Source organism: Sciurus vulgaris (genome assembly GCF_902686455.1).
Source record: "Sciurus vulgaris genome assembly, chromosome: 15".
Classification (NCBI taxonomy): domain Eukaryota; kingdom Metazoa; phylum Chordata; class Mammalia; order Rodentia; family Sciuridae; genus Sciurus; species Sciurus vulgaris.
The window spans coordinates 2,592,791-2,607,103 of NC_136476.1; the positions used below are offsets into that span (position 1 = coordinate 2,592,791).

The following is a 14,313-nucleotide window of genomic DNA, read 5'->3' on the forward strand; positions in this document are numbered from 1 at the left end:
AATTTTATTTACTTTTTCAAAGAACCAACTTTTTTTGTCAGTGTTTTGGATTGTTTCTTTTGTTTCAGTTTCACTGATTTCAGTTATTTCCTGTCTTCTACAGCTTTTGGTGTTGATTTGTTCTTCTTTTTCTAGGGCTTTGAGATATAATGTTAGGTCATTTTTTTTTGTTGACTTTCTATTCTTTAAATGAATGAGCTCAATGCAATGAACTTTCCTGTTAGAATTGCTTTCAGAGTATCCCAGAGATTTTTTTTAATACTTTTAGTTGTTGATGGACCTTTATTTTATTCAGTTAATTTATATGTGGTGCTGAGAATCAAATTCAGTGCCTCATGCATGCTAGATAAGTGCTCTACCACTGAGCTACAATCTGAGTCCTGTCCCAGCAATTTTGATGTTTGCTGCAGTCAGCTTTTTCACTGCTGTGACTGAAAAACCCAACCAGAAAAACTGCAGAGGATGAAAAGTTTATTTGGGGGTTCACTGCTTCAGATATCTCAGTTCATAGAGAGTAGGCTTCATTCCTCAGAGTTCAAGGTGAGTCTGAACATCAGAGGGACGCCACTCACATGATGTTGAGGAAGCAGAAGGAGAGATTCCATTTGCCAGGTACAAATATATACCCCAAAAGCTATGTACCCAATGACTCACCACCTCTGGCCACACCCCACCTGCCGCCAGTTACCACTTAATTATTCCCATCAAGGGAAATTCACTGATTGGGTTAAGGCTCTCACAACCCAATAATTTTACTTCTGAACCCTCTTGCATTATCTCACATGTGAGCTTTTGGAGGGGGGGAACACCTTACAAATCACAACAATGTCGTATCAGAGTGTTCTCATTTACCTCTAAGTAATTTTTAATATTCTCCCTGATTTCTTCTACTATCCATTCATCATTCAGTAGTGTATTATTTAATCTCCAGGTATTGGAGTAGCTTCTATTTTTTTATCATTGATTTCTAATTTTATTCCATTATGATCTGATAGAACGCAAGGTATTATCTTAATTTTTTTGTATTTGCTAAGAGTTATTTTTTGGCTTAAGATATGGTGTGTTTTATGTGCTGCTGAGAAGAAAGTATATTCAGTCTTTGATGGATGAAGTATTCTATATGTCTGTTCAGTCTAAATTATTAATTGTATTTTTTTAGTTCTATAACTTCTTTATTCAGTTTTAATTTAGAGGGTCTATCCAGTGGTGACAGGGGTGTGTTACAGTCACTGAGTATTATTCTGTTGTGGTCTGTTTAATTTTTGAAAGTGAGAAGGGTTTGTTTGATGTACATAGACACTCCATTGTTTGGGGCATAAATATTTATAATTGTTATGTCTTGTTGATGTATTATTTCCTTAAGCAATATGAAATGTCCTTCTTTATCCCTTCTGATTCACTTCTGCTTAAAGTCCTCTTTATCTGATATAAGGATAGAAGTCCCTGCTTTTTTATGAGGTTCATGTGAATGATATCTTTTTATCCCATCCTTTTACTTTCAGTCTGTGGATGTTTTTGCCTATGAGGTGAGTCTCTTGGAAACAGCATATTGTTGGGTCTTGTTTTTTAATCCAATTTGCTAATCTGTGTCTTTTAATTGATAAGCTTAAGCCATTTACTTTCAATGTTATTATTGAGAAATGATTCTTATTTTCTGTCTTTGATTTATTTCTCGTTTTTAATTTGAATTAGTATCTCCTTTGATTGGCTGTTCCTCTAGTGTAGTTCCTCTCTTTGCTGGTTTTCACTTTTATTTTTCATTTCTTCTTCATGAAATATTTTATTGTGTTTGTTTTATAGTGTAGGCTTCCTATTTGTGAATTTTTTAAACATTTTTTTAAATCATGGAATATTTTTATTTCATCAGTTCTGAAGCTGAATTTTGCTGGGTATGAGTTTCTTGGTTGGCATCCATTTTATTTCAGAGCTTGGTATATACCAAGACCTTGTAGCTTTGAAGGTGTGGGTTGAGAAATCAGCTGAGATTTGCATTGGTTTGCCTCTAAATGTGACCTGTTCTTTTTCTCTGGCAGTCTTTAAAATTCTGTCCTTATTCTGTATGTTAGGCATTTTCATTATAATGTGCCTTACTGTGGGTCTGTTGTAATTTTTTATGTTTGGGGTCCTGTAAACCTCCTGTATCTGATTTTCCATTTCATTCTTTAGGCCTTGGAATATTTCTGATACTATTTTATTGAAAAGATCATGGATTCCATTGCCTTATATCTTTGAGTCTTCATCTGTCCCAATAAATCTTAAATTTGGTCTGTTCAGGTTATTCCTTATTTCTTGGAAGTTCTGTCCATGGTCTCTGAACATCTTTTCTCCATGGTCAACTCTGTTTTCAAGATTTTATGTTTTGTTTTCATTGCCTGAAACTCTGTCTTCTACATATTCTAGTTTGTTGGTGATATTCCATTGAATTTTTAATTTGAATTATTGAGTCCTTCATTTTGAGGATTTCTGCCTGATTTATTTTCAGGATCTCTCTCTCTATGAAGTTATCTTTCTTTTTTTCAAATTTGTTCTCTTAGTTATTATGACACTTTTTGTATTTTTCTCTCTGCTTTCACTTCGTATATCCCCTTTACTTCACAAATCATTTTATGTACATTGTAAACTCCTCTGACATTTCTTTCACTGTGGTGTCAATGGTTTCAGTTATTGGAGTATCTTGATTTGGGGGGTTGATTTTTTTTTCCCCCCTTTCTTTTTCATGTTGTTTGCATGTCTGTCCATCTAACAATATCAGTCTGAGGCAGTAGAATTTCTACCCTGTGAACTTAGAGTATCACTGAAAGTTACCAGGACCTTACCATTTAGGGGAGACATAAGAACAACAACCCATGCAAACAGTGTATAGCATTTAACCAAACAGTTCCTGTTATGATATGTACAATGTTAATTGTCACAGTGAACAGAAATTATATGATCTGTTATTGCCTTCAATAAAAACATTGTTTGCAAAAGTGTTTCTAATTTTGAGTAGTGGACAGGGAGATAACAGAAGTGAGGTAGGACATGGTGATTATAAAGAAGGAGGAGAGAAGATAGATGTAGAAAATTAAGTGGAGAGTAAAAGAGAACAGTAGAGATTGACTGTTAGCAGAAGAAAAGAGAGAAAGAAAATCAGGGAAACAGATGTCAGAGAAAAATACATGTATAAAAAGTAAAAATTTTAAAAATTGAAAATAAAAATAATGGAAACAAAAATGAAATATACTAATCAAGAATCTTAGTCCTCAGAAAACTGATCCATGAAAAATAACCGACTTGAAAAATGCAAGAAATGAGGGGAAACAAACAAATATAAATATGTATAAATGTCCTTGAACCATTAAGGTCACAGAGTAAAGAAAAAAGAAAAAAAAAAGATCTCTATGACAAGTTAAAGAATTATTTCCATTCAAGTTGAAAAGATTCTCAGCTTCCCTTTTGAGCTGTGGTAGATGGGGTCATCTGGAGTGTGATGCATGCTCCACCCCGAAGGTGGGGTTGCTGGAGTGAGAGATAATCCCGGAGGTGGAACTCCTGGAGGTGGGATTTAGGCTTAGTTATGCTCCAGCTTCTTTGCTGCATGCCAGTTAGTCTGGAGATTTTAAATCATTTCACCTTCAGGACTGGAAATTTTCAGTCCATGCTGGAAGACTGCACCCCAGGAATCTCCCCTGGGTTCCATTCGTGTGGTGGAAGAGCCAACTCTTAGTTTACTCCATCACCTGTATACCCCATGTTTTCTCGTCTCCAATCTCAAATCTCTCCTAACCTTGCCCTTTCAAATTCCTGCCAGGTGTCTCCCCCAACCGGTCCTGAAAGCAGTCAGATTAAAGGGGTTGGGGAGAGCCAGGTGGGTTTCGGCAACTAGTAGTCCCCTGTGTAAACCTCTCTCCACAGTTGTTTTTCTCCTGGTCACTTGGCATGCTCTATGTTGTGCAGTGTGGGTATGTTGGGTCAAAATCAGGTTTGCCAGGAATTGGCTCCCCCTGCTGCCAGCCCCCCGTGCCACAGCTGCAAAATGGTTCCTCCCTCTGTTCTCCTTGTGCAGCCAGGAGAGGTGCAGCTTCTTTCCTGTACAAGGATGTTGTACAGCATGCCTTTTAGTTTAATCAGGCAGTGTCTTTGATCTCTAGATTCCCTGTACCCACACACATCTCAGGCGTGCTAAAAATGTGGGTTCCTTTAATTCCCTATCCCTCCACCAGTTTGTTCATGGAGGGACTGCTCTGGCTGGTGTCTCTAGCAGCAGCAGCAGCAGCTGTGGCGCTGGGGATTTATTCCTTATTTTATTATATCCAACCTCCTGAGTCCCTGATCTGCTTTGAATGTCCAGTATTAAATTTCAGTAAATATCCCTCCCCTTTTATTTTTGTTTACCCACTTTACTGAGAAGCTGCCTGTCAGTTTTCTTGGTTTCATGCCACAGAGCAGCCAGGAAAGCAACCATCTCTTTTCCACCATCTTGAAAACCTTCCTGTTTGTGGGGTTTTGATATCAGTACTTGGTAAAGGTAATTTCAAAAAAGATCAACTTAGAAATCTAGATGCAAAATTCTAAATATTAGTGAATATAATTGCTTTCTATTAAAAAAATAGCATTTTCTTGGAATGTAAAGATAGTTCACATTAGGAATCCTACCAACATAATGTATCAACAATTTAAAGGAGAAGAGCCTGGTGGTTCTTCAGTAGATGCTGAAAAGGCATTTAATAAATTAATTAAAACTCTTAAAATATAATAAGAATTCTGATGAAACTACTTATGTTCGGGTATATAGTAATCACACTTGTCACCTAGGGTTATTAGGATTTAATGACTTTTAATGTATGTGAAAACAGAGCAGAGGCTGGCAAACAGAAATTATTCAATGTTTGCTGTATTTACCAGGCACGATAAAATTGGCAAAAGAGAGGCAGATGTTGCATTGGATGGCAAAACATTTTGATTAAATGTTTATTTTAATGTTTGATTAAGAATTGTTCTTGCCACTGTGTTTGTCATCATTTTTTTCTTTCTTTCTTTTTTTTTGTACCAGAGATTGAACCCAGGGCACACACTTACTGAACATCCCCAGCCTACTTTTTAGTTTTTATTTTGAGATGGGATCTTGCTAAGTTGCTGAGGCTTGCCTCAAACTTGTGATCCTCTGCCTCAGCCTCCCCAAATTGCTGGGATTATAGGTGTGCGCCACTGTGCCCAGTTGTCATCATTTCTTGAGGTTGATTTATTTAAATGTAATAAAAGTAGAAAATAAGTTGATATAAATCTCTAAGAGGAGATATATTATTTGAAATTACACATGATATAATTATTTATATCCAGAAAATCAAAGAGACTACTTAAAAACCTGGAAAAATTAGTGTATGCATTGGTTAATGTAACATATGATAAATTTTAAAAGATGAATAATTCTTCATTGTTGAAATAGCCAGTTAGAAATGAAAAGAAAAATCTTATAAAAATACAGCTAAGTTTAACAAAATAGTTCTATATCCAGAAAATGAAGAAAATAATTATATCCTTAAATTAGAATTTGAGGGATGTAAATCAGATCTCAGTAAAATTATCAGCCTTCCTAAAATTAACATATGAGTTTAATTCAATACCAGTTAGAAACCTAGTACATCATTTTAGGAAACTAAATTAAAATGATTCTAAAGTTCGTATGGAAAGATATCCAAGAAAAATATATTTAATCCTATTTTATTACAATCTCTCTTCCTCCTCTCCACTACAGACACATATTTCTATGGAGAAGGGTGGGGGTGGGGGAAACAAACATGCCATTTTATTGGCTTTTTTTATTTAATTAAAAAATAAAAAAAAATTACTTCAGTGTAAATAGAGAGGTTGTCTACTGTTTTTTATATATTTTTTGACTGATTTACTCATTAAAATAAATAGGTTTTAAGGAATATGTTATCATTAATTGATACAGAAAATTTAATAGAAAAGACTTTTACTCTACAGTTATAATCCCATCTTAAACTAAAATGAGAAGTAATATTAACTTAGATTTAAAAAAAATCAAAAATTAGAAATTTCTTGTATCTTTTAAAATGCATGTTAAAAAAAACAATTTATTTCAGATTTTCTGAACTTGGAAATTCTGAAAATAATTCTCTCTCTCTTTTTTAAAAATATTTTTCCCCTCTGTCTCTCAAAGGTATGCAACCACTCATGTATTCAGTTCAGGAAGCATTAAATGCCAGACCATGGTGGATTCGTATGGGGACTGACATTTGTTACTATAAGTAAGTATTCGAAAAACATGATACCAGCTTACAGAAGGGGATATTGACTTTATTCTGTTTCACTGTCAAGGCAAAAACTATAATTAATATTGCTTTCTTTGAATCATGATGCTATGCTTTATTAAACTTCATTTAATAAAACTGAAATTAGAAATTATAAATAATAATTTGCAGGGGTTTTTTTTGGTCCTGTTATTTCAAATATAATTCTTATCTTTTCCCTTTTTATAGTAACACACAAATAATTATCTTATTTTAATTTCTAAAATATTTTAACCCGAATTATCTTTTGCAGTTAACATTTTATCAGTTTACACAGTTCATCTTTGATTCATTAGGTAATCTACTTTAGTGAGCTAGAATAAGTGCTAGATATCACTACATTTATAGTATAATTAGATTGTTCTTCAGCTCCACTTCTAAATAATCTAGGTGTCTCATATACCTTACTTTCCATTTTTACTCTATTTTTCATATAATGCTTCTAGATAACTTCTACTTTTGAATCCAGTTGCTTCTCTATTAATCTCAGTCTAGAAATTTCTGTATAATGGATTCTTACTCAGCATTAAATTTAAGCAGCATTAATATGACATCTTTTAAAAATTTTTTTTAGCTTTGTTAGATGGTAACAGTTTCTAAAATTAAACTATTTTAACAATTTATGTCATAGCTTTGGATAAACCTGTGTCTTAAATTCTGTTAATATGGTGGTTAAGAAATGTTTTTTGGGCTTTATGTCAGCAAGATTCCCTCTCCTACATTTATTAACAAAATAAGTAGTAAATAAGAGAGGAACAGAAATAAAGATATATGTACTTCATCTGCATTTGAATACTCTCATATTTCTTTTGATAGTAGGTTAATATAAAAATGTTCTTTGGTCACTCATATATTTCTCATAAAGTTGGAGTTAAGCAGTGATGATCGGGCGGTGCTTGGTTAGATTTCAGCAGAATGATTTATAGACTATTAAAGGGTAAAACAGTGTCAGAAAAATATTTCTTTCATGCTTCTCTACTTTTGTATAATAGAAACCATCAACCATCGAAGGCTTTTTCATATTGCAGAATGAGTGATCATAGCATGACAAGTTGCTCTAAACTATGTCAGGAGTAATGGCAAGGTTGATTAATTTTTGGTTTTTCTCTTGGCTGCTCCAAGTTCTAGAACTGATGTTCAATTTAATTCCACAAACATTTTTTAGCCACTTCATTTGTAATAGGCACTGTTTTAGTTTTTTTTATGAAACCTGAAATTGAGGTAGTAGGAATTAAAGTGTACTTTTGCATTATGTCTTAATTTTTTATATTAGCTTAGTTCTCTGATGCTTGTCTGTCTTACCTCTAAAATGGAATACAAGTACCTTCCACTAATATATAAGCTAATGTGTGTTTTACTGGTTTATAACATAAAAACTGCTAAAGAGCTATTATGTAGTGATATAAATACCTTTCCAATTAGATGTTAAGCTTTCATGGGAGAAGAGTTGAATTTGTTTTGCATGTTCCTTAATCCTTAGTACCTCATTATTGGATATCTATTCAAGACACAGTGATTAAGTTAATGAAGGATATATCAGTTTGGGTGAAAATATATTCAGTATTTATGTGCATTAATGACCTATAGGCCTGGGTTTTTCAGGAGGATTGGAATTTTAGAAATTAAGTTGATAGAATATCGTTAAGTGTAATATCAGCAATATTTGAAGTCTTTAAAACTCCAAGTTATTTAAAAATGTTTTATTATGGAATCTTCAAACATTTATAAAAGCAGGAAATAGGATAATGATGCCACATGTGTGCATCACCCAGTTTCAATAATTATCAACACAGCAGGTTTTGTTTTAGCTGCTCTTTCACTCCTACTTCCACAGTGGACTTTTAAAGCAATTTCCAGATATCACATTTTATCCAGAAATAGTTACATGTATATCTCTAAAAGTCAAAGATCTTTTAAGACAGTCAAACCACAATGCCATTTTTATACCTTAGAAAAATTAAGAAAAGCACTTAATATGATGAAATATCCAGTGTTCAAACTTCTAGTTGCCTCAGAAATATTATTTTGTAGTTGGGTTTGTTTCAGTTAGAATTCAACTAAAGATCACATAACATTTTTTAAGTGTAAAAGAAGTGAAATGTGATTTATTTCTACCACCAGTGAACCAGAAGAATTAACTGAACTAAACAAAACCATCAAATACCTGTGAAAAGTGGCTTGTGTCAGCTGATACCTGCCCATCTGATCCCTTGCTAATCACATATCACATTTGATTTTTTTCTTTGTCCTGGAAATTGAGCCCAGAGGAGCTTAGCCACTGAGCCACATCCCCAGCCCTTTTTTATATTTTATTTAGAGAAGGGTCTCACTAAGTTGCTGAGGCTGACTTTGAATTTGTGATCCTCCTGCCTCAGCCTCCCAGTCTGCTGGGATTACAGACATGCACTACTATGCTGGGCATCACATTTGATTTTTGTTCAAGTATCCCTGTAGTCCTTTTTAATTTACAGGCTTCCCTTTTCTGTAAATCTCTATAATTTATTTGTTAAAGAAACTGGATTATTTGTTATGCAGAATTTTTCACAGTTGGATTTTACTGAGTACATCTGTGGTATTAACAAATTTCATCTTACCAGTTTCCTGTAAACTGGCAGTTAGACCTACAACTCAGTCAACTTCAGGTTTGATTTTTGGTAAGAATACCTTATAGGTGGTTAGTAAGTTTCTATGGCAACACATTTGAAAACAAAATCTCTGATATTTTTTCTTTGTAATCTTACGATTGATTAATAAATTCAAGTATTGGGCCTGATCCATCCACCGTAAAGGTGTCCATTAATCTTTCATCTAATAGTTGCAACTGCCATTGATGATCATTGGCATATCCAGAAATGTGTGTGGTTGTCATAGAATGGGGTTTTAAAATTTTACTGATGTATAGCTTATGAGTTTCATTTAACTAGTAAATCCAGAAGTGATAAGTAATGTTGACTGATAAAAGTTTACTGCTTCATTAGTACTAAGTCTATATAAAATATTTAAATTAAACTTTCTATAGACTGGGTTTTTTCTTTTTTCCTTTAAGTTCTATTTAATAAAAGTCACAAGGAAAATCAGAACTTTTATGTGGATGAAATAAACCTGTTTTATGCTTTTTAATGGCAGAAATCATTTCTCAAGAAGTTCAGTTGCTGCAGGTGGACAAAAGGGAAAATCCTACTATACAATTACTTTCACTGTCAATTTTCCACATAAAGATGATGTTTGCTACTTTGCTTATCACTATCCATATACATATTCAACTTTACAGGTGAGAACTCTAAATTGTTATTGTGACTATTATTGCTTATTATGGTATGTGTCAGATAATTGAAGAAAAGTTGCTCTTAATGAAATACCTTAATAAAATAAGAAAGTTCAATATTGAAAATGTTAGAAATTTTACAGTATTTATTGGAAATGTTAAAGAAGGAAAATGTGTGTGATCCTTATTGAAAGACATATGAAGAAAATTTAATACGATCTTTGCTTCCCATCACTTGTATATTTCTACAGTTTTCTAAGATTCCCAATTTACAAATTTTAACTAGTTGAGACATCTACTTTTTTCAACTAGGACATTGAATCTCCTAGAAAACAGAATAATAGAAAAATGTGGATACTATTTGAATTTTTTTCTGTAGCAAAAGGTTTCATTTTGTAATCCTAGATCCAGATTCCTTAGAACATGGGGTATAAGCATTGTTTTGTGGAACTTTTAAATCAAGTAATTAAATCACCAACTGTTAAAGAGTTATTCTTAAAACAGAATGTTAACCCTAATGGTCAAGGATCATAGAGTTGTGGTCAATTTACAAAAAAAGAAATGGAGCGTTATGATTAGGAACAAACTTCCAAGTTATTAGCAGAAAATAAAACATGTGGTCTGCAGTGGTATCAGACTAAGAATACAAAATGACCCTCGGCATTTTTATAAAGGTTATACCTACAATAAAGGTATAATGTTCAGATATCTTTCTGTGCTGAATAATATAGCATCAGACTATATACTTCATGACTTAGTTCTATTTTTGGGTAATTCATCCTAGGAAAATAATTATTTATGTGTTTTTAAAAATGTATCTTTGGGGCATTTTTATTTGCCTGGTTATTTATTGTTCTTTATTAATCTTACCTTTTAATGTATTTTGAATTCTTGTTTCATTTAATCCTACTACCATGATCTTTCCAGACATTATTATTGTTCCTCACCCGTCCTACTGCCAGCTTCTTCCTACCTGTGTTCCTAGGATTCACTTTTACCCTCTTTGCTCTTCCTTGGTCTTTTCCACACTGTGGCCAGAGGGCTCTTTTATGGCAAATCTCATTTTATAATCCCCTATTTAAAACTCTTGCCCTTGCGTGAAGTCTAAAGTTCTTAACCATGATTTCATTTATTTTTCACTTGTTTACCATTTCCATATACCGTTTGAACTGTTGTTTAATATTTATTTTAAAATAGACTTTAAAATAGTTCATTCTTTAAAATGTATCCTCATCCTAAGTTATTATCCTTAGAATTGCAGTTGTAATGTGCTAGACTTTTTTTTTTTCCTAATTCACAGTAAAATACATACCTATTAAATTTTTAAAAAGGATATTTGTGTATTGCATAGTTACTTCCAGTAATGGTAGTGTACGTACCATGCTTTGGGAAAGACTGGTCTTACTAGCCCTTCATTCTGTATCAGGTTCTCAGTTTCTTAATCTCGTTCTTTCTATTCTAACTTTTTGAGTTCTTTGAACTGTTCTTGTTCTGCCCCCTTCATTCTTGTCTCTGCATTCTTGTCTCTGTCCCCTTCACTCATCCTTTGAATCTCAGTTGAAGTATAACCTTCTCTAAAAGACCTATCCTCACTACCCAGAGGTGGCTAGACTCCCTCTCCTTATTACAGGCTCTCATAGCACTAGGATCCAGTTATTCATTATTGTATCCCCAATGTTCCACGTGCTTTTTGGCAAAAAATGACTGCTCAAGTCAGTAGTGATTATGCAAATGAACATAGGCAAAAATGTGAGAACTAAGTATCTAAAATAAGGGTTTGGACAATATATTTTTTGAGGTGGTATAATATTCATAATTATAAATGTTAGTATATGTATAAATGATTAGGTAGCAAAATAAATCATAAAAAGTCAGATGTAATTATGGTTTTGGTTATATATGCTGTATTTAGTAATCCAGGTGATAGAGTTGTGGGTGTTTTAATATTTTCTTTTGCACTGTATTTCTTGCAGACATTTTACAGTAAGTCTGTATTAATCTTGAAATCAAGAAAAAGGGTTGTTAAAAAAATTGTGCTGTATGATTTTTATTCTGTACATTTTAGATTGCTGTTACAGCTATGCAGTCACTTATAATTCTAAAATTCAAGAAGTTTTGAAAACCAGAGACTTTTCATAATTCAGATTGACAAAGCCTGATCTGAACTGGTTATGAACTTATTTAGAATACTGATTCCACTTAGGGTTTTTTCACACATTTTGCTGCAGAAACAACAATATGTTTCTAAAAACTGCTGCCCCTGACCTAACTCTGCTGGTAGTATTGCATAGTCAATGGTATACACACTTTACCACCTTTTTCAAGTTCCCCAAATACTGATGTTGAAGTACATCTGGCCTTGAGGGTTTTGGATAAGAAAGGAATTGGATTCGCTTCTATTTATGCGGCAATCTGGATGCATTGTTTCTACATATCATAGGGAGTTTAAAAATGATTATATACTTTGCTTTTAAATTTTTATCAAGATGCATCTTCAAAAATTGGAATCAGCACACAATCCTCAGCAAATCTATTTTCGAAAAGATGTGTTATGTGAAACCTTGTCTGGAAACAGCTGTCCCTTGGTGACTATAACAGCAATGCCAGAGTCTAATTATTATGAACATATCTGTCAATTCAGTAAGTCTGTCTTCTTCACTTAAATTATCACTCATTCTCACATATTTTTCTTTGTTGTACGTATTTTTTATAATGAAAATAATGCAAAGAACAGACATCAGAAAACTTGAATTCTAGTCTTGGTCTTGCTACTGCTTACCCATTGGACGACCTCTTGCCTCAGTTTCCATGTCTTAAAAGTAAGGCTGCTGCCTGAGATATTCTTCAAGGTCCCTTTTGATGCTAATATTCTTTAGTACTTATCCTTAGAAATCAGACTCAGGATAAAATACAATGGTTTTAAGAGTTCAGGTAGAAATGCCGCCAATTTAAATTAAATTGAAAAACTGACAACTAATTTTATTTATAAATAAAATAATAAACAGCCAGACTTATCAAAGTTTGTTAATTGGCACTGTACTGGTACTGTTTTTCTTTGCCATTTTTATTTTTAAAAATGCCTCACAAATCTAGCTCTGGTATGAAAAATAAACTCTTCTAAGATCAGGCCTAAGATAAAGTAGTTTCAGGAAGGAGAATGAACCTTTTCTGTATGAAATTATGAATAATGAATTGAGTGATTATTTTTAGACCCATTTAAATATATAGTGAAAAAAATTGTTTTGGTAAATCTCTGAGCAGATTTTTTTCCTGTGCTTACGATAATGGGGATAAGATTATATTTTCCTTCTTACCCCATGATATTTGAAAAATAATATGTTAAACTTTCTCAATTACTTATTCTTTACAAAATCAAAATCAGATTTACATTAAAAAACTGATTTTATATGTAGATTTATCATTGGGAAGTAAATATGTTGTTCAAACACTATTTATTGTTTTATTTCATATTATAAGCTCCTTCAAGACATGGTTTATATTGTGGTTTTTTTTTTTTTTTTAATTTGCTTTCTCTATTGGGCCTAGTGCAGTGCTTGTATATGCTACATGCACAGTGAATTTATATCAGAATTCACAGTTGAGAGAGATATTATTGAAGTCCCAAAATGAAATGTAATACACTCTTTTAGCAGCTGTTCATTTTAATTTGAGATTTTATGTGTACTTTAGGAAATCGCCCTTACGTTTTCTTATCTGCTCGGGTACATCCTGGAGAAACTAATGCAAGTTGGGTTATGAAAGGAACATTGGAATATCTCATGAGTAATAACCCTACTGCTCAGAGCTTGCGAGAATCCTATATTTTTAAAATTGTCCCTATGCTAAATCCAGATGGTGTCATCAATGGAAAGTAAGTTAAGCAATAGTTATAGAAATTTTATAGATTATTATGGATGTCCTTTATAAACAGGTTGAAATAATAGTGTCCAGGTTAATTTAGAAGACATATCTAGTGATTTTTCTAAAACAAACACATTTTCAGTGGGGAATTTATCTAAGATAAAACTTTTAAGTGAAAATATGTTTATATGCTAGCAATAGTATGATATTTTAAGAATTCTGTATCCAAGAGAATATGATTTCATAAAATCTCTCTTTGCTTGAATTGTTTTAGAAAAATCACAGTGTCGGGCTACAAGAAAGATTTTTAACACATGCTTCTTATATTCTCTTTTTATTTGTTAATGGTGTGATCTTGTGTTGTTCCAAGATTTAAAATCTTTTGAGCCTGTTTACTTTTTGTGATAGAAGGAATTCTTTAGACTGTAATTACTAGAAAATAATTACTTTTTAAGTGAATATAGTTTATAGTCAGTACACTAAATTTATTCTGGCAATTTGACAAGGTCTTTGGAGTGCTTCTAAAAGATTGAGTTTAGTCCAGCTGTCATGAACATCTTCAAAGATGAGGATACTATCTAAATCTTATGTTTTTAATAGAAGCAGCATGGGTATTTTTTATATTTTAGGAAGTTATTGAACTTTTTTAAAAATAAAGTTTCTTTTTAGTTAATGGTCTGTGATTGTGGAACTAAAAAGAAGTCTATTTTTAACTCAAAAGCATATTGACCCCTTAGAATTCTATTTACCTTTTATCACTTTCTGATTGTTTGCTGAAGCTTTTGCTTCATGGCTCTATTACTTAGCATTTATGAATAAGTGACAATGTATTTACATTTTTACAAGAATATTTACTTTATGTATACTTGTCCTTCTCAGGAAAGCCTAGAGAGC

The 14,313-nt window shown here is 32.7% G+C and overlaps 1 protein-coding gene across 1 annotated transcript in view; it reads left to right on the plus strand.

Moving 5' to 3' along the window:
• Window positions 1–14,313, plus strand: part of AGTPBP1 (ATP/GTP binding carboxypeptidase 1) — a 170,299-nt gene that overhangs the window by 125,948 nt on the left and 30,038 nt on the right. Inside the window, 4 exon segments of the mRNA XM_079113373.1 lie at window positions 6,164–6,251; window positions 9,420–9,564; window positions 12,045–12,198; window positions 13,249–13,429. Coding sequence (XP_078969499.1) covers window positions 6,164–6,251; window positions 9,420–9,564; window positions 12,045–12,198; window positions 13,249–13,429 — 568 coding nt within the window.